Source organism: Phalaenopsis equestris, unplaced genomic scaffold (assembly GCF_001263595.1).
Source record: "Phalaenopsis equestris unplaced genomic scaffold, ASM126359v1 Scaffold000636, whole genome shotgun sequence".
Lineage (NCBI taxonomy): Eukaryota > Viridiplantae > Streptophyta > Magnoliopsida > Asparagales > Orchidaceae > Phalaenopsis > Phalaenopsis equestris.
In genome coordinates, this window is record NW_018165076.1 from 404,293 (window position 1) to 424,961 (window position 20,669).

Consider the following 20,669-nt stretch of genomic DNA (forward strand, 5'->3'; position numbering starts at 1 on the left):
CTGATAAGCTAGATGTGGTGGCTATTATAATTTTTTATTTTTTTGGAAAAGTCATACCGCAACCAAAAAGCTGTCAACACACATAAATAGATGCGGTGTGAAAATACTGTTTTCATCGTTTTGAAAAAGCATAAGCTGTCAGAACGCAGTTTACCCAAACATGTCAGGTGTATTTTCAAAACGCCACCAAACCAAATAAACTGCCCCAAACATCATAAGTCATATACTGAATCACAATATCGCGCTATGTCCTCTGTTTGTTCCGAGATCATTTGGCTTCGAGGTGTGTTGGCTGAGCTTGGTTTTCCTCAGATTGAGTCTACTTCTTTTCATGCAAATAATACTAGTGCTATTAAGATTGCCGCTAATCCTATCTTTCATGAGCGCACGGAACACATTGAAGTGAACTGTCATTCCTCTTAAGCTTCTCGAATGGAATGACAGTTCACTTCAATGTGTTACGTGCGTTCATGGATGGTTATATCTTTTCCACATATAATTTTTGATCTACAAACGGCTGATATATTTACTAAGACTTTTTCTCGATAGCGTCATCAATTTCTTGTTGGCAAATTGATGCTTATTGATCAGCCAGTATCAATTTGAGGGGGAATATCAATCAGAAGTAAATGAAATCATATAGAATAAAGAGTTTCCTTATTCGCAATGCTGCAAAAAAGAAAATATTATATTTGCAGGAATTCTTTCTTTTTAACTGAATATTTAGATTAGGAATATGTATTAATTAAATTATCTAAAATAGTTTATACAGAATATTATATACCTAAAATAGATTGTAAAGATTATTATTTATTGGAATGAAAGCAAAGAAAAATGCATTCAGCCTATTTGTTCAAAATATTGATACCACAGCAGGAAGGGTTCATCATGAGTTATAAGAAGAAATTTGAGATGCTACCTAGCTGGTTGAGAGGGGTATCGAAAGAAGTGTTAGAAGAAAACTTCATGAAAGAGTTGAGGCCAAACATTTGAGCAATGCTTCGTCTGCTGAAATCGCGAGGATTAATGGAAACTATGAATTAGCGCAGTTTGTTGAAGATAAAAATGTAGGCTAATATGACCAGCACAGGTCGAGTGTCATGTTAAAATTCTACAACCACGACGATACCAAAAACTCAAACAGTAGAATTTTAGAGGAAGGTTACACATGATAGGAATAATGGACCACAACTGAGGAAGATATTTAAACACCTGATAGAGACAGATTTAGTAGAAGCAAGCCAAAAGGTTATGTTTTCAGTATGACGAGAAGTTTGCCTCTGGACACCGTTGCAAAAATCAGATCTTACAAGTTCACACAGTGTTACAAGGAGGAGAAGAGAGATGAAGAAATAGAGAAGGTTATGGTGGAGGATGAGGAGGATTACCCTCACTTGGAAGTGGCAGAAGTCTCATTGAACTAGGTAGTGGGGTAGACACCAAACCACACTATGAAACTTCAGAAACAAATCAGAGAGTAAAATATGTTGGTGTTGGGAGATAGTGAGGCAACTCATAACTTCATCTCTAGTCTAAGTAATTAAGGAATTGGGGCTTGAGATGGATGACACAGAAAGTTTTGGAGTCATGATCAAAAGGTGATAGTTGGAGAAGAGCAAAGGAGTTTATAAATAGATGAATTTAACACTGCAAGTTATTCAGGTAATGAAGATTTTCTTCCCTTGAATTTACAGAACACTCACGTTATATTGGGTATGAAATGATTGCAATCTTTTGGGGAGACTAAGATGAATTAGAAACTCTTGACAAATAAAATTCTCCTGAAGCTTTGCAATAAAATTCTTTTGGGTATGAACTACAATTTTTGTTTCGATAAAATTCTCCTGAAGCTTTGCAAGAATACTAAAATACCCTAAGACCAAAAAAATTAAAGAAATTTAATGAAATTAACAAATCACCTAAAACTATAAAATAATAGAGGTAAGCTCCTCCGAGTCATGCACATAAAGGTAGATTTTCAAGTTCAAATATAAGGAATATTCTTAATCTTAAAATTAAATATTCATGAAAATTTTAATTTTTGGTTAAACATATTATAATTAAGGAAGATTGCATACATACCATTTAATTCTTATGCATTTACATATCTAATACATAAACTTCAACTTTTACATATGTCCCCATAACTGTAAACCTAAAGACTTGTGCTATTGTATAAAAAACTAACTTAAACAATTATAATTATAATTAAATGAAAACATAATTAAATGAAAACATGACACTCAATAGGACAAAATGGAGAAAAAGGATTCATGTAGCCGACCCACTTAGTGTGATAAAGGCTTGTTGTTGTTGTATGTCCCCTTACCAATGCATGAAAAAGATATATTTCAGTTTTTAAAAGTTAAAATAGTGGTATTTTTTATGTGATATGAAAGATTTGGGTGATATAAATGTAAAAACAGAAGTATAGGTGTTAAATAAATCCTCATATAATTATTTATAAGCTTGTTAAGTTGATTACTATCCTCATAAATCGCTTCAATTTTTTCTATGCATCATGAGATATTTTTTGAGACGAAGTACTAAATGTGGTGATCTCAAATCACATCATTAAGATAAAAAAAAAAAAACATCGCCAAAAATTCATAAATTTGATTAGATCATAAATTGACATTATATGAGCAAGATCAAGGACTCGAAAGTTTGATCTTTGGATAAAACCATACTACAAGAATATAAGTTTTTTATTTTTAAGCTTTTTCAAGATTAAAATATATTTGAATTTAATTTCTAACTTAAGATAAATTCTATTGTAATTATCTCCTATTTATTCAATTATATAGGGTTCTCTCTTTTTGTGGAGTTTATTTAAGAGTGGATTAGATCTTATCCCTATTGTGAACAATGCCTTCCAAAATTTTCCCGGTATCCTTTTTTTCATATCACAATGCTAACTTGAGCATATGAGAGGTCTCAAGGGAAAGGTCAATCCAACTGTCCATTTCAACAATGGATATCTTACAAACTACCGTCAAAATTTGGACAAAAGTTCTCTAAGGGAATGAGAAATTTGGACTACACTTTGAAATTCTCTACTTCATCATTTGCATATGGGGATCCCTTTATTTGGAATTTTTTTAGTTGTGCATTAGATCTTATCCCTACTATTATTGCCTGCAAAGATGCTTGAATTTTATAAAAAAAATTCAGTAAAAATTTCTCCAAAATAATTCTTCCTCTTCCTGACTATTTCTCCCAACCGAAAGCCTCCAAAAATCAAGTACTATATCAAATGGCCATATTTGCTCGAGTATTGTAGCAAAAGGCTCTTAAGTACTATAACTACAATAGCCATTACTAAACATAGCTAGTGATAGCTAAAATACCCTGGAGATTTATAAAGGTCCAAATTGGAGTGGAGAATGATTCCACATTAAAAGTAAATTAAGCCTCCTAGCTCCTAATGCACCATTAATAACCCTTACCAGCTACCTTAAATTTAAGCTCAATAGAATATGATCAAACGTTTTAAATAAGGACAAAGTCATGTGCATGTTTCAGTCCTACTCTTTATTTCCACAATGAAAGTTCAAATTACAAAATTGCAAAAATGTTAGACTGACACCTAAGACACCGTGTGCCTCGTGCTCCACTGAGTCGACACCGAGCTCGCCAAAAAAATTTAAAAGACTTATGTTAGGCATAAGAGTAAAATGGACAATTTAATCATTTGTTAGCTATTATTGTGGGGTATAAATAAAAATTAATATGTTTTGGGTTAGAGATATATGTGATTGTTATCTTGAATCTTAGCATTAGAGTTTCGAAGAGATTTTCTACCTCTCGAATTATAGATGTTTATATTTTTTGTATATACTTGTATTTTATGTGCTAGGGAAGAAAAATATTTTATTTTGCCCTAATTTTTGAGAAAATTCCTATCCAATTAGTATAATGAGCAATTGATATATAGGAAGCCAAAAACAGGATCGCAGTGCGCCTTCGTGACCAAACTTCACGATTCGAGCTAGTTGGGAAGCCAATGATGTGATTGCGGCATACATGATCTGTCGTTGTGACCAAACCTTGCGATACTAGGAAGCCTACGACGAGATCGATCCTTACAGGATCTATCGTTGTGACTGCACCCGTGATACGGTTGCAATTCAAAGGAGTTGAGAAGCCTACAACGGGATCACATTGTACAGGATTCGAAGTTGTGAGGTTTAGTTGCGATTCAAGCTAGTAGGAAGCTAACAAAGAGATCGCAATACATTCTAGATCAACGGGATCGCCTACGTCATTGAACCTTACAATATAGTCAACCTCATGACTGAACCTCAATGATATAGTCGCGACTCAAGCTAGCTGGGAAGCCAACGACGGGATCACGACGTACAGAAGTTCACCAATGCGAACGAAAACTTTCCTGTGAGTAATGGCGACCAAAACAGTAGATGTCTTGGAGGACAAATTAGAGGGAAATTTGAGCCAAAGTAATGGTGACAGGATCTCGAAATTAGCTCAAAAAAAATTTGCTCGTAGCTTGACCGTTTATTTCGATCCGAGTCAAAATTTGAATCAACTTTTCGAGCATTTAATGATTTTCCAACTAAATTCACAGCCCTGCCGCCCGCCCTGGGATCAAGAAACAGCGCCTGAAGTGGATGCGAGCAGCAATAAGAAGGGCATGGCATCACGACAGTGTTGTTGCCTTAGGCAAATCTAGAGCTGAGGAATCGAGCGAAGAAATCAAAAGCAAACTCGAGTCACAACTCTTGGAAGGAATAGTGTGACATGCAAACTGTTGGAACAAACGGAAGCAGGAGGGATCGAGTGAAAGAGTAAGCGGCGGATTCGAGCGGCAACATCTGGAGGGAATTGCACGACATCTGAAGGTTTGGAACGAGAGACAACAGGCAAAACAAGATGTCATGTGAGTCAGTTGGAGAAGAACGATTCGAAGGATTTCGAAAGGAACAGGGAACCATGGTGGGTGGAACCCCAATGAAGGGATGCATCCATCCGCGTTAGTGTCTTTTGTAGTCGCAGTCTTTCGGACGAAAGACAATTCAGAAGCCTATGAGAACGAGTGAGTTGATTATGGGGTGAGCCATACTCATGGGAGAAGAAAAATCAATACGGGTCGATGAAGGAAACCCAATACTTGTTTCATGGGAGTAATGAGCATGGTTGAGGATATTGGGCAGGCGACTCACACATAAAGAAATTGAAGATATTGATCTTTGAAGGATGGGATGTCTGTGGTTGGATTTATAGCTGGAAAGTTGCACATGATACGGAGTTCACAGAGATTCTAACACTGATCCAACAGCTCCTACAACAATTTGCAAAAGTTTTCCAGTTGTCACGTGGATTGCTGCTTCGAAGAGAACACAAGCATGCAATAGCCCTGAGGCCGGGTGATACCAGAGTTATAACCCAAAAAACTATATAAAACAAATAGTATTATTGAAAGCAAATATGTGATTACAGCCAAACACACTTGAAAGGGAAATAAAATGACAAACGCAAACACAACTAAACTTTATCCAAAATTGGTGGTTGAATTTGATGAGTGGATTGCAGGAGGGTGGTGAGGGGATGGATGGTTGTAGAAGGAAGGGGAAATTGAGGTCGGCTGCAGCGGGGCAAAAGTGGAGGTTGGCGGGCTTAAACTAGCGGAAAAACAGCAACGAGGAATCAGGCACTTGTTGTCCCAAGCGGCTGTAAGAAACTAGGTTGGACTATGGGAATAACAACCGGAAGTATTGTTCCGGGTGGTGGCAGCAAGGGAGAGGCGGCTAGTAGCAAAAACAAGCAACTGGAATTAGGGAAATAGATGGCTAGGTGGTTGGTCTGCAAGAAGAAAACAACAAGGCTTCTGTCCCAGACGAAGAAAAGGGAAGTACCTGTAGAAGGAAGGGATGCGAGGAGTAGCGAAATCGAAGGTACACACCACCTTAGGAAAAGTTACAGCTGGAGCACCTTCTCGCCTATGGATACAGCCCTAGAAGGGAAAACCAGGACGTCGTCGGCTGTCCTGACAGAAAATCAAGCAAAAAATGAAAACCTAAAACTAAATGCAAATAAATAAGCCTTAGATAATTAGGATTGGGCTCCGTTGTTGAAAAGAGGCACCAAAACCTTCGAAAGGAGTCGGGTGGCTCTACCTAACCTGCATCAGTCGCTCTGGCTGTAAGAAATGCAAACAAGGCTCCAGCGCCTCTCTCTGCATGTTTGTATCACTGAAGGTTTCTCTCATTAGTGAATGCCCATACAACTACCCACTAAGTACAGAAGCACAAGATCGGGAGATTGATCTGAAAGATGCTGGAGGTTGTGATCATACAACCTAGTGTGAGCCCCATCACTAGCCCAGTCTAGCTAATGACAAAGGATTGGAGTTGGTGTTTCTATGTGAAATATCGAGATAAAGAAAAAATATCTGACAAGTTTTCCACTCGAAGATGGATGAGCTACTAGACGAGTTGTTTGAGGTTATGATATTCTCCAAGATTTATTTGAAGTCGGGATACCACAAATTTGGATGTGGCCAACAAATGTGCACAAAACTACATTTCGAACTCATGAGGGTCACTACGCATTTCTGGTTATGTCATTCGAGCTCACCAATAATCTGGTTATATTTCAACTACTAATGAATAAGGTGTTTCAGCCTTTCCTCTGAAAGTTTGTGTTAGTGCTCTTGAACGATATCCTAGTGTACAACTGTTCTTTAGATAACTACTTTGACCATTTAAAGGTGTTAATGGTATCTGGTGTGTCGGTGGCTCCATCAAAGGTGGCATTTCTGTTGGATTGGCCACTAAATAAGAACTTAAAAGGACTGAGAGATTTTTAGGGACTTGCAGGAGACTACCAAAGTTCGTGAAGGATTACATTTCGATTGCGTAGCCGTTGATGTAGAAATTAAAATATAATAACTTTCAGTGGGGGGATGTTGAAGCTCTAACTTTTAAAAAGATAAAGAAGGTCATGATGAGTGTACGAGTGTTGGCGTTGCCTGATTTCAACCAACATTTCATTATAGAAATGCATGCTTCAGGCTATGAATTAGGCGCAGTCCTCATGCAGCATCAACAACCCATCAATCATTTCAATCAAGTGTTGACGGAGAGGACCAGACTAAAGTTAATTTATGAGTGGAAATCATATGACTTGATCCAACATGATCTTTTTCTCTTGCACCTTGAGAACGCGTCTTTTTTGGAGGGGAGCAAAGTTAGATCGGTGCCTAAGACACCGTCCTCCTCGTGCTCCACTGACACAGTCCTCATGCAACATCAACAACCCATCAATTATTTCAATTAAGTGTTGACGGAGAGGACTAGACTAAATTTAATTTATGAGTGAAAGTCATATGACTTGATCCAACATGACCTTTTTCTCTTACACCTTGAGAACGTGTCTTTTTTGGAGGGGAGCAATGTTAGATCGGTGCTTAAGACACCGTCCTCCTCGTGCTCCACTGAGTCAGCGTCGAGCCCGCCAAATTTGAAAACGTTCATTAAGCATAAGACTAAAAAGGGTAATTTGATCTCTTGTAAGTTATTATTGTGGGGTATAAATAGGGCTTAATATGTTTAGGGTTAGAAATATATATGAATGTTGTATTGAATCTTATGGTTAGGATTTGAGAGAGATACATACCCTCAAATTGTAGGTTTTTATCTTTTGTGTATTTGGGTTGTGTTGTTTTATGTTGGTGAAAGAAAAATATTTTATTTTTCCCTAATTTTAGTGAAAGATCCTATCATAAAACTATCAAGAGACAATGCAATTCATAAGCAATAACTAACAAGCTATCCTAATAAAACCGATAAATTGCCGAGGCTGCATATAAATCATATTAAGTAAAGCATCCAAACATCTAAAAGGACAAAAGGGCTAGAGAGCAAAACCTGAACAGCTTGCAGCATTGGAGTACCTTTAGCAAGCTCTGCTGCTATATATGATGCCAGAGTGCAACCAGTTCCATGAGTGTTTCGCGTCTTTATGTGTGGTCCACACAGCTCATGAAACTGTTCCCCTGGAGAGCATATCCCACAATACATAAGATATCATGTGCCTAGTTAAATAAATCTCAAGAAAACTGAAAAGGTGCATAAACAAAAGGGAGATTTATATATGTATATTTATTTACATATTTCACACCTAACTTTCATATTTACATATATAGCAGTTTGGTGCTTTAAACATGTGCATGAAATGATGAATTTCACTTTTAAAAAATGATAGTAGTGCTATTTTTAATTTGATATTAAAGATTTGAGTGCTATGAGTGTAAATATGAAAGTTTAGGTGTGAGGTAGTAAATACATAAGAATTGTGTGCTATGTATGTAAATGCCCCTAAACAAAAACCATGTCTAGAGAAGAAATACACTAGTCATACCATCAAAAAATATGTCTATGGCGTCTGATGAACCAGGCAGACCCCCACCTTTTACAAGCACATTCCTGTATCACACAAGCCTATTACCAAGGCTATCTACAGAAGCTATTTTGATGCAACAAAAAGGAAGCAATTCTTCAAGATCTGTATCACTGGAACAGCACGTTAAGAAAAAAGAAGATTTACATACATATGACTGAATTCCTACGTATAACACCTAAACTTCAATTTTTGCGTACATAACACCTTACCTATGCAAGAAATGGTGTATTTCACCTTTTTAAAGGTTAAAGTGGTGGGATTTTTTATGTGGTACTAAGGATTTTGGTGGCATAAATGTAAAAATAAAGTCTAGGTGTCAGATATGTAAATCGATAAAAATTGGGTGGTATATAAATAAATGCCCCTAAGAAGAAATAGCAAAAAGTGGCTGGTGCAAATGCTTTGGTTGATACAAAAAAAACGCAAGAAATAGCTTGCAAACAGCAATTCTTACTTCTCATAAATGTCATTTTGAAGCATACCTGGCTCCAAAATCAAGTATGGATTTCGCAGCGAAACGCATGTCACCTACAGTATTCAACGATATTCCTCCAAGTAGGGCCGAAGCTTCTTTCAAATTCGGGGTAACAATATCGGCCAATGGAAGAAGCTCCTTGCTATAATATAAAAGTATGCAAATTCAAATTCGGTTAGATCTCCAGAAAATAGCAGAGAAAAGTGTCAAAATGATCCCCTGACTCTTTTATAGGGAACTATTTTAGTTCCAGAGTTTATAAAAATGTCACTCTAATCGCCCAACTCTTTTAATATGGGTTGAAATAGTCCCCAGGGGAAACAATTTTAGCACCTATTAAAAAAGTCCATGGACAATTTTAGTACTTTTATAAACTCTAGGATTAAAATGGTTTCATGCAAAAGGTCAGGGGACTAGTTTGATACTTTACACTTAAACAAAAAACCGCAAAGCCTTATTTCATGAAAATTACAATCACATTTGCTCACCAAAATCCTTCGAGCGTGGACGGACCAGAAAGCACATCACCACTTGTAGAAATCATTACCGGATCAACAACTACAGCTGCCTTCGAGGGAATAAAAATACGTGAAGTACCACAAGGCCAAAAAGTTCGTGTAAAATATGGTGATATAAACGAAAAGTGAGCACAAACCTTGTACAGGAAACTCTTTTATTTTCTGGCAAATGACTCTGATCACACCTGGAGAAGGTAGCATGCCTGTCTTTATCTGAGAATTCATAACAATGATTCATTAGTACAACAACAAAAACAACAACAAACCTTCATCCCACTAAATGGGGTCAACTATATGAACCCTTTTTCTCCATTGTGTCCTATTGTTTATCATATTTTTATTTAATTCTAATAAATTAAGATCAATTTTATACAATATGCCCAAGGCTTTATAGGTCTACCTCTACCTTTCTTAACATAAGTCGAACCTAAAGTATCTACTCATGGTCAACATTTAATGCAAACCACCTACGTAAATTCTCTCTTTATTATGTTTGCCACTGGAGCTACACCAACTCTTTCACGGATACATTTATTTCACATTTTGTCTCTAAGTGTCAAGCTAATCATCCACCTACGCATTCTCATCTCAGCAACACTTTATTTAATTTTATACTTCTCTATTAAAGACCAACATTCTACGTCATAAAGCATTGCTGGTCTCACCACCATCTTATAAAATTTTCCATTTGAAGTCTAAGTGTTACTTTTCTATCACACAATAGGCTCAATGCATTCCTCCACTTCAACCATCCAACTTGAATTCTACTAATAAATAAATAAAATTATCTAATGCCAAGTTTTGTAAATTACTTTAATTTAAATTTCAATTAAAGTTGACGGTATAGATTTTCATATGGCACCACTAGATATGGTCCATCAAAATCAAAACAATCAACAACAACAATAACAAGCCTTTATCCCACTAAGTGGGGTCGGCTACAAGAATCATTTTTCTTCGTTCTGTCCCATCGAGTATCATATTTTCATTTAATTCTAATTGATTAAGATCATTTTTTTTATATAATAAGCCTAAATTTTTTTAGGTCTACCTCTACCTTTCTTAGCATAAGTCAAATCTAAAATATCTAATTCAATAGTAAAATAGAGAACAAAAAACTTCTCATAAAAAAGGGGCATTTATATACATACCACTCAATTCCTAAGTAGTTACAATCTAACACCTAAACTCTAGTTTTGACATTTATACCAACCAAATCTCTCATTTCACATAAGAAAATCACTATTTTTTACTTTTAAAAAGTGAAATACACTTTTTCATGCATAGATAAGGTGACATATATGTAAAAATTAAAATATAGGTGTTAAGATATGTAAATACATAAAAATTAAGTGGTATGCATGTAAGTTTTTCAAAAAAATACAGAATAATATAATGAAAGTTAAAGAAGTTCAGAAAACCAAAAAAAAGCAGCTATTCTTTATTCTGATAAACAGGCATGTTCAGCATTAAAAAAGTATAGCTTTTTTTTTATAAGCAGGGATGCATGCATTCAAGGAAATATAAAATACAATAATAAACAAATATATAAGGTCATTGACGCCAAGCGGATTAGAAGTGGTCATAAATATAACTGATCGAGATGTAAAAAAATGGTAATTTCTTGATACTCTTCAAAAAGAACTTCATTATTCAGCAATACATGACCTGAGTGCGGTTTTCCATCTTTGGTACACATTGCTGGCAATAGTACTTATCAACCCAAATAGGTAGTTTCTGTTTGAACTTGCCTTTATAAATCACCTTTGCAAACACTCAAACATAGAAACTGATGCCACGGGAACTGAACCATTTGCTGTATCTAGTTAAGTGCATCTCCTTATAAAAACATTGTTGTGCTAAAAATTTCGCTTTTAGTGATCTTTATAATAGATTAGATACTAAAGACGGTGAAAAATATATATATAAACTAGCCAAGCAAAAAGCAAAGAAAAGTAAAGATTTAATTCAAGTAAAGTATATTAAAGAAAATAATCAAAAAATGCTTTTCTTAGAGGAAGATGTTCAACATAAGTGGGTGAGCTATTAGAAAACTTTTTCAAAGAAGTTGCTGAAAATACGATCGACCTTAAGGATCTTAATATCGTTAATATTAATAAAATGTTTTATTTTTACGTCCGCATTAGTAAAAAAAAGTTGGGGAGACTTTAAAGAAAACTAAGGTGGAAAATCAATAGGACCTCATGATATCCAAATTGAAGTGTGGAAATAATTAGAAAATTTGGGAGTTTCTTGTCTCACTAAACTCTTTAATATTATTTTTAAAACTACAAAGATGTCTAAGGAGCGAAGGAAGAGTATTTTAGTCCACATTTTTATGAATAAAAGGGGCACAGAAGAGTGAAAATTATAGAGGAATTAAGTAGATGTGTCACACTTTAAAATTATGGGAGATGGTAATTGAACATATGTTAAGACATGATACAAAGATTTCTCATAATCAGTTTGGATTTATATAGAGCAGGTCTACTATGGAAGCTTTGATGGAAAAGTACAGAGAGAATAAAGAGGATTTATGCATATTTTTTGTTGATTTATAAAAAGCTTACAATAAAGTTACAAGAGAAGTCATTTGGAGACTTCTAGAGAAGAAAAGTGTTGATACGACTTATATTCAAGTCATTAAAGATATGTATACTAGAGTTGTTACTTGTGTTCGAACAAAAGGAGGATTGACCAAGTATTTTTCTATTTCAGATGGATTACATCATGGATCGTCTTTAAGGCCATATCTTTTTGTTTTAATTATGGATGCTCTTACTGGACCTTTACAGAAGGATGAACCTTGGTGCATGCTTGTCGCAAATGATATCCTTCTTGTGGAAAAGGCTAGAGAAAGTTCCGGAAAAATTTAAATTATAGAGGTCTACATTGGAGGATAAAGGCCTTCGTTTAACTAGATCTAAAACTAAAAACATTGAATGTAATTTTACTAGGAGTATCTCTAGTTGCAGAGTTGTAAATATGGGTGATCAAATCATTAAAAGTGTGAACATTTTAAACATCTCGGGTTTATTGTTCAAAGTGATGGTGATATAAATGAGGATGTTATTAGCATAAATCAAGTTGCTTGTTTGAAGTGGAGGAATGCATTAGGCCTATTGCGTGATAGAAATTAGTGCTTCGACCGAAAAGAAAAACTTTATAAGATAGTGGTGGGACCTGCAATGCTCTATGGCGCCGAATGTTGGAATGTTGGCCTTCAAAAAAGCAACAAAAAAGCAACATAAAACAAAGTTAAGTGTTGTTGAAATGAGAATGCTTAGGTGGATGAGTGGCCTAACACTTAGAGACAAACTACAAAATGAATATATCAGTGATAGAGTTAGTTCAGTTCTAGTGAAAGAAAAAATTAGAGAGAGTGTTCTTAGATGGTTTGGTCACATTAAAAGTCGGGCGGTTGATGATCCAGTTAAGAGAGTAAATGTTTTACATTCGACTTATGTTAAGAAAGACGGAGGTAGACCTAAAAATATTTGGGCATATTATATAAAAAATGAACTTAATATATTAGAATTACATAAAAATATGACACTCAATAGAACGCAGCATAGAAAAAGAATTCATGTAGCCGACCCACTTAGTGGGATAAAGGCTTGTTATTGTTGTTGTGGAGTTTAGTGTCAAAATAGTCCTCTGACTATTTAAATGGGGCCAATGTGCTTCTTTTACCTCTCAACCCTCAACTTTCTTTGAAGACATTGGGGTTAGGTTCAAAGCATGCACATACTGATTGATTTTGTCTTAAATGCTCTTGTATTTGTCTTTCTTTTCAGCTTCTAGAGTTATTTCGAAGATTGGCTTCCTTTCTTAATCATTAGAGCATTCTTCTTTTCTTTCTCTTCGTTTATTCTCAAATCGATCTTTCTCTTATCTTTCTCTTTCAATTGTGCAGTGAAGTTCCTTGTGCTCAAGCCTAATTCTACATTAGCGTGACTGGAAAGATCAAGCAAGACACTCGCTTCCACAACGAGAACGAACTTGGGACCATTATCCCTGCACCGATTTATGTACGGGTCATGAGAAACTTATTCAATGGTATGATCGTCGGTGAGCCAATACTTTATATCTCGACTAGAACTCGATTGACTTGTATGAGTGGAGCTGGTAGACCAATCCTACCAGTACTAAAGAAGTGAAGGGCGTCAGCGAGACTCGAACCTTATCCAAGCTTTCCTTTCCTTATCAGTCGAGCAAAGACAAGCTTCCCTAGCTAACATCAGGTCTATCTAATCGTTTTGTCCATCTTTCATGGTTATCTGAGAGCCTAGGAAAAAAAAACAAATTAGTTCTTAAATATTTTTTAAAATTGAGTTGGAATAGTATTCCATGAGGACTATTTCAATCTATATTTAAAAGTACGAAGACTAAATTGACATTATTAAAGACTCTGAGACTAAAATGACCTCATGCAAAGAGTCAGGGGACTAATTTGACATTTTCTATTTTTTTTATTTATACACATGTAATAATAGCACCTTCACTATCATGTTGTATATCTGAACATCTGAACTATCAGTGGATTATTCTTCCAATTTTTAATCTAAATCCCTGAGTATAAGAGTATCTGGATATCTTAAGTAATACTTGATCGAGCAGAACTTAGCATTATTGGCATGATCTTGATTAGTATTAACTTTCATGATTCTCAAAGTTCAGCCCCATATATCGACTTAGATCCTTCTTCGGTAGTATCAACTGTTTAAAATTGGCTTTAATCAACTTTTTACTAACACTATATTATAGCAACTGGTGTCAACTGCAAACTAACTAAAATTTACCTATCGTTATAAGAGGGCACTCTCTTAAAACAACACTGCCTCAATTACATTTTAATTTGCATTTATACACCACATTGCTAAACCTCTCTTCATGCTAAATATCTAAGTATGAATTATCCTTCCTACTTTTCAATCACAGATATCCATGCAGGCTTTAAAATTTTGTGGCTCTTTTAAAAGAGCCAATAGTTATAGGTTAAATTTTTAGAAGGCATATTAGATTTTTAGATAAGACAAAACCAAGAGATTTAGCTCTCATTTAGTGAAATCTTTAAGATGTGGCTTCTATGGATAATAAGCACCCTCCTAATAATGAGAATAACTTTTTAAAGCTCGTCGTTAGATGTTAAGTGCTTGACATACAACAATAACAGCAACATTGATTTTAGGAATGATAAAACTCACCGTATTTTATTAATTTTATTATTGTTTTGGTATGTTCGTTAAATTATTTTGATTGCAAGTAGACTCATATAAATAGTAAATTGATCAACGAAATGTCATAATTGCAATGATAAATATACTATTTAACTCATGAATTGTGTAAGAAAAGAAGATGAAAAAAAAAAAAGAATTCCCTACTCTTAATAATAAGATTATAGTAAACATTTTAGTATAAGAAGTTATTGATAATGTTATATTGGAAGATGACCAACCTTTACCAGTGATTGTTGTAGTCAACGGGTGCCAACCAAAGGAAATGAATTAAATCAAAGTTTATGTATGTGCAATATGACATTTCTAAAACAAAACAAATAATAATAATACAAATACAAATCAAAACATTCATATGATTGCATAAAAGATTGAATGAAGTGTGTTAATTACAATTTGTTTGTTACTATTTATCGCTTTTACACAATTCTTTTACATATTTTATGTAATTAAAAAGTGTTTGTTCTTTATTATTATTATCACTCATACTAGTCATGATTGAGCATGAACATTATTTCTTTTCCTTCTATTGAGTTTTAATTTAATAATGATTATTCCATTAAGCTTGTAGCTTCCTCAGATTATGTCATTGCATTTTAGGGAGGGTTAAGGATCACAGCAATTAACTAAGTAATATGATTTGTGCAGTTTTTTATTAATAGAATTTTGGAGGATTTTGAAGACTTTATGGGAAATATACATTTAAATGTTTTGATATTTAGCGGTTTTGTATATGTTTTGTAAATTTATTATGCATGGTTCACTACTTTATATAAATGAATAAATATTGAATTGAATTGGATGACTTGAGCTTGTGATGATTGAGTGAGACCAATTCTCCACCTTTTTTATCTCGCTTCATGTAAGACAGAGTGAAAGTTAGTGAGAATTGTGTTTCATCGAGTCGTTCACCTCTGTTGAACCACTACTTGACCCTAAGGAGGGTGGGTTGGTTGAGGTGTGACATAAATTGTTGTGCATACTTCTCATGAGTTACAGTAAGGCCTTTGAGAAAGGTACATGCTGTGAAAGGGAAGCCACTGTTGCACCTGTTTGGTGCAGGGTAAATGGGGAGAAACAAAAGAATGAAATAAGCAAGAGGATTTGTTGTGTGATAAGGAGAGGCAGTGGCGAGATTACCGTGTGGAAGAGAGGGTGCAACTGCGACAAGAGGCATTATGCGAGTCTAGAGCTAAGCAACAAGGTTGGGAAGAGAGAGTCGAAGTAGATGAGCAGCTTTGAGGGCTAGAGTGAACTGCATAATGAGTGAAAGAAGAGAAGGGAGAGAGAGAAAATGGGTACTAGATGTGGGCTTGTAATATAGACTGGGAGGGACGAATGTCGGGGCTAATTGTTGTGCATATTAGGCGTATTGGGTGTGAGGTTAGACTAGAAAATTATTTTTCTCTAGGTATTGATTAGAAAACGACAAAGCATGAGAGAGTTAAGGGCAGAGAGCAGGTTTGGGTAAATGGCTCGACTTCATAAGGAAGGTATAGAGGGATTTTATAGATATATATATATATATAGGGGGATTATAATATTTTTTTTTTATCGAATGGAAGAGACGGGAGGCTCTGCTAGGGTTTCGCCTCACGACAAACCCTAGCCTCTGCTACAGTTTTTTCGCTCGAAGAAGAACGGGAGTTCGCTCCTCTGTTCCCTTTCGCGGCTCGTCGTCTTCATAGACCTCGTTGAGTTGCGCCTGTTCTGCGGCTTCGCCCCGACCGTCTTCAGCTCGCCCATCTTCTGTTGTTTGGTCCGCCTTTTGCGGCTTCGCCCTGACAATCTGCTGCGACTTTCGTGGCTTCGACATTTGCCTTCATCCTCGAGATCGAGTTGAAATTGCAGGGGCTTCACAGAGGGATTTCCGCTCCTGCTCCCTGTTCTAATTCGGATTTTGCTCTCTGTTTTGTTTTTTTCACTGTTCTTAACGCCGCACCTTCATCTATTGGGGATGACTTCGGACAGATCGTATGTTGCTGCCCTTGCGGGTGTCCACGCCTCAGATACATTTAAATCGTGTTATTTCCCTCCTTCGTTTGAGTAAGCGGAGGACATCAAGAAACCTTGTAGGAAGAATGAGAAGTCTGTCATCTTTTTTAGAGAAGTTGAAGGTAATCAACTTGCTTCCTCCTATCAACTGAATTTAGTCAGAAAATTTTTATATGGTCATCTCAAAATGGAGCTGATTCGTAAGGAATTTGAGATTATGCACTTTGTTGGAAAGTGAAAATTTGACTGTTAGAAAGAAGACACATTCTTATACAACTTAATAATGAAGAGGATTACACGTGCTTATTTGCTAGAAGAATAATCTTGATTGATAACAGGACAATGAAAATTCTGAAATGATTTGTAGATTTTGACCCACAGACGGAACCACCAATCATTCCGGTTTGGATTCGCCTTCCTAGTCTGAAATTTCATTATTTTACAAAAAAATGTTGTACTCTATTGCCTCAGCTTATGGTAAGCCTCTCAAAACCGGCGTTCCTATTTTTAATCTTTCACGTTCATCTGATGTTAGAGTACTTATTGAAAGAGACATCACTTTATCTGCTTCTGAGGAAATTTGGTTGGGCACACAACACCATGGATATTAGCAAAAGATAGTGATTGAGCATTTTCCTTCATATTGTTCAAATTGTCGTATGTTCGGTCACTCCAGTTCTCAATGCTACCATCTACACCCCCACCTCAGAACAAAAAAACAAAGTGTTCCGCCAGAGACAGTGAATTCATCTCCGTCTGATCAGCTCCAAGTTATTGACACTATTGATCATCAAAATAATACCCCTGAAAATGTCGCTATTTTCGCAGGCAATATGACAACCATTCAGTCCCCACACAATGTTGTAGCTCTCCCGTCTTTGAAATCTTCTATCGTTGGGGAGAGGGAGATACTTCTACTGCTTCACTACCGCCTCATGAGGTCAAGCAAACTGTTAATGTTACTCAGGCTCATGGAGATCATGATGTGCAACAGCCTACACCTGTCCGGCCAACTTTGCAACAATCTATTGATCAGATGAGTCAATCATCGGATGAGGAATAACAGGTTTACACATCCAGGAGGAAGAAGAAAAATGGAGACATACTTGAGCTCAGGAATCTGATGGATGATACTTTGGTTACTTCGAGCAATGGTACTCACCTTACTAATTTGTTAGCCGGCTCACTTCCGAGAATTAGAGACAGAAGGAGAACTAAAGTGGGACGTCCCTATCACTTTTGCGCCCTTTGGTGACCTTTCGATTTTTTACATTTATGTATATTTGCTTTATTTGGGATTTGTGTGTGTTTTATTGTGTGAGTTGGGTTTTCTTTTAGGCCCTCTCATACAACGTTTTTGTATCTTTTCCACTTTAATATATTAGCCCTTAGGCTTTTTCCAAAAATAAATATATGTATGTATATATATATATATATATAACATATAAACATACATATATATATATATATGTGTATGTTTATATGTATGTATGTATATATATATATATATATATATGTATGTATATGTATATATATGCATGTATATGTATATATGTATTTAAAGGAATGGCCGAAGCCCCGACCATCCTAGGTGTACTAAATATTCGAGTATCATACCCAAAACACGGGGGATTCGAACCCTAAACCCTAAATCTTAAATTTAATAACAATAATAACTAGTAAACCCTAAAATATAAATGTTCTACCATTAACATGTTTTTTTTTAATTTCCTAATTTCCAGTAAAGGTTTATGCATTAGTAACTCGCATGTAGGGAACCCACAATAAGGATTTCTTTCTCAGGCAAATTTGACATTCTGGATACATCAATACAATCAATTTTGTAAACAAACAAGTATGAGCAATTTTATCATTGATTAGGTCACCTTGACTCTGATTTGTGATCTCGCGTCAGCATTCATCTCGTTCATTGTGCTAAATGAATTGGCTACAAAATATCTCTTTTTATTAATTTGAATGTTAAGTATGCATCGTCATAATCCATTTTCACGAATAAACAACACTTTGGCTCAATTTCAACAACAATCAATGCATTTCCAATTTATCCCTCTTTTGAAGCTTCGTTTCTTATCTTTTCATGATGTCACATTTGATTGTGTCAATTCGTAAAACTTGAATCGAGGTTAACACTTCCAAGGGATTGTAGGCAATCATGACTCCACTTTCTCCCTTGTTCCCTTTGAATAATACAATGACTTTATTTGGTAATGGTATATCCTAAATTCAAAAAATTTGCACCCATACAACATCAACCTGATGCTTAATCCATAAGGAAAAAATTATAAATTTGATCATTTTTAATAAATCCTTTAAGAAGAGATGCATCTTGTTTGCATTTCATTTGAATGCATTGATAATAATTCATATTTTGCCAAAAGGAAAAGAGGGGATTGGAAAATTCCACGATGGATAATCATCCTTTGATTTAAGAATGAGAACTTAGGATTGATTTTAATAGGTTGAAACTACATAAAAGTTTAAAATATATTTAACATATCGCATCATATATTTATTTTGTTAAATGAAGGAACATGCAAGTATCAATAATCTCAAGAACTGCAAAGTTCCATAATCATAACATCATCATAGAGTCGTATTCATCTCAAACATTGAATGTAGGATTGCCTTGCTGAGATATATAAAGCCAAGCAAATGGCCCATTTTTTCCCTTCCATTAAGAGAGTAAGAACCAATTTTGACAAATTAAGGAAATTTTATTAAAAAAATGTTAAATGCATCTTTATATTTTTATCATTTGGATTTAGGTTTTCGAACTCAATTCTAAATGAACCTAAGCCATGAGAACAAAGATATTGCTGTTTTCCATTGGAATGAAAACCATGCTAATAAATGACTTCAAAAAGAAAAAAAATGGATAGAAAAAAGATCGCAACGAAGAAAGCTAATTATTAAAAATTTAGGTGGAAGGAAGATAACTCCATAAAATCATGGAAAAACATCGATGAAGGCTACAACTAATGAAAATGCAAATAATGGAAAGTCTTAAGGCCCCGATACAGTGAGAAGAATTGGAAATGAATTCTTGAATATTTCGTTAACAGTATCTGCGTTGAATTTATTCAACAACAACAATAAAGCCTTAATCCCACTACATTGAATTTATACAAATAAAAAAAAAATCCTCTAGCAAATAAGATATAAATTTTAGGGACTAAAAATTAGCTACATGATTAATTACAATTATATCAGCCTAAAATTAGCTAAATAATTTGGTGAGATGAAGGCGATGATCACATGTATCAATGAGTTGAAATGGAGAAAATAAGATTGATGTGGTGGATGGACTAGTGCCAACTGGGGATGGAGTCAATAAAAACCTGTCAATCTAGCAGAGACTGTTGGCGGGAGACCAAAGGAGATAATTAAGGCGTAAATTTTTACCGTTGAATAGAGATTGATTTAAAGATTTTCTCAAAATGAAGGAGGTCGGGTGCTTTAATAGTTGAAAATAATGTGTGCAAGTTCACTAGCAATGACGAGGCCAATGATCTGGCTAGATGCAAGTATAATTTTGTATTATGATACCAATTTAGAATAGATAGAATTGCAAAGAATTACATTTTTATTAAATTATATTCTTGCTATAAACAAATGTGTGTACACAAATACATACAAATAAGAAAGAAAAATACTCTCAATAATAAAATATATAACTTGATATAGTTTGCATAAAGAACGATGTTCTCAATTACATTCTAAGTTTTTCCTTTATGTCCATATTCTCAAACCTTTTCTATTTCCACGAATATCTGAAATATCCTTATTATATTTCAATTTTTCATTGTTAAAAATAACTTTGTTGTTATATTCATAAATAAGTAATCCTTTTTAAGCCCCTTCTGTCGGCACTAAAAGAAGAAGGTTTGAAGAAAGTTTGGGGGGGTCGCCCGTAAGAAGCTGTCAGTCGCCGAAATCGAAATCTCGTCGCCCGCTTCGGAAGGACGTTTTAATTTACGTGTATATATATATATATATATA

General features: G+C 35.1%; 1 protein-coding gene across 1 annotated transcript in view; it reads right to left on the reverse strand.

Annotated features, from left to right (window-relative positions):
• The window catches only part of LOC110030040 (probable thiamine biosynthetic bifunctional enzyme, chloroplastic), a gene marked incomplete at its 5' end in the record, with an annotated part of 46,793 nt that overhangs the window by 13,787 nt on the left and 12,337 nt on the right, over window positions 1-20,669 (reverse strand). The window contains 5 exon segments of the mRNA XM_020732579.1: window positions 7,890-8,017; window positions 8,383-8,447; window positions 8,907-9,041; window positions 9,388-9,463; window positions 9,555-9,630. Coding sequence (XP_020588238.1) covers window positions 7,890-8,017; window positions 8,383-8,447; window positions 8,907-9,041; window positions 9,388-9,463; window positions 9,555-9,630 — 480 coding nt within the window.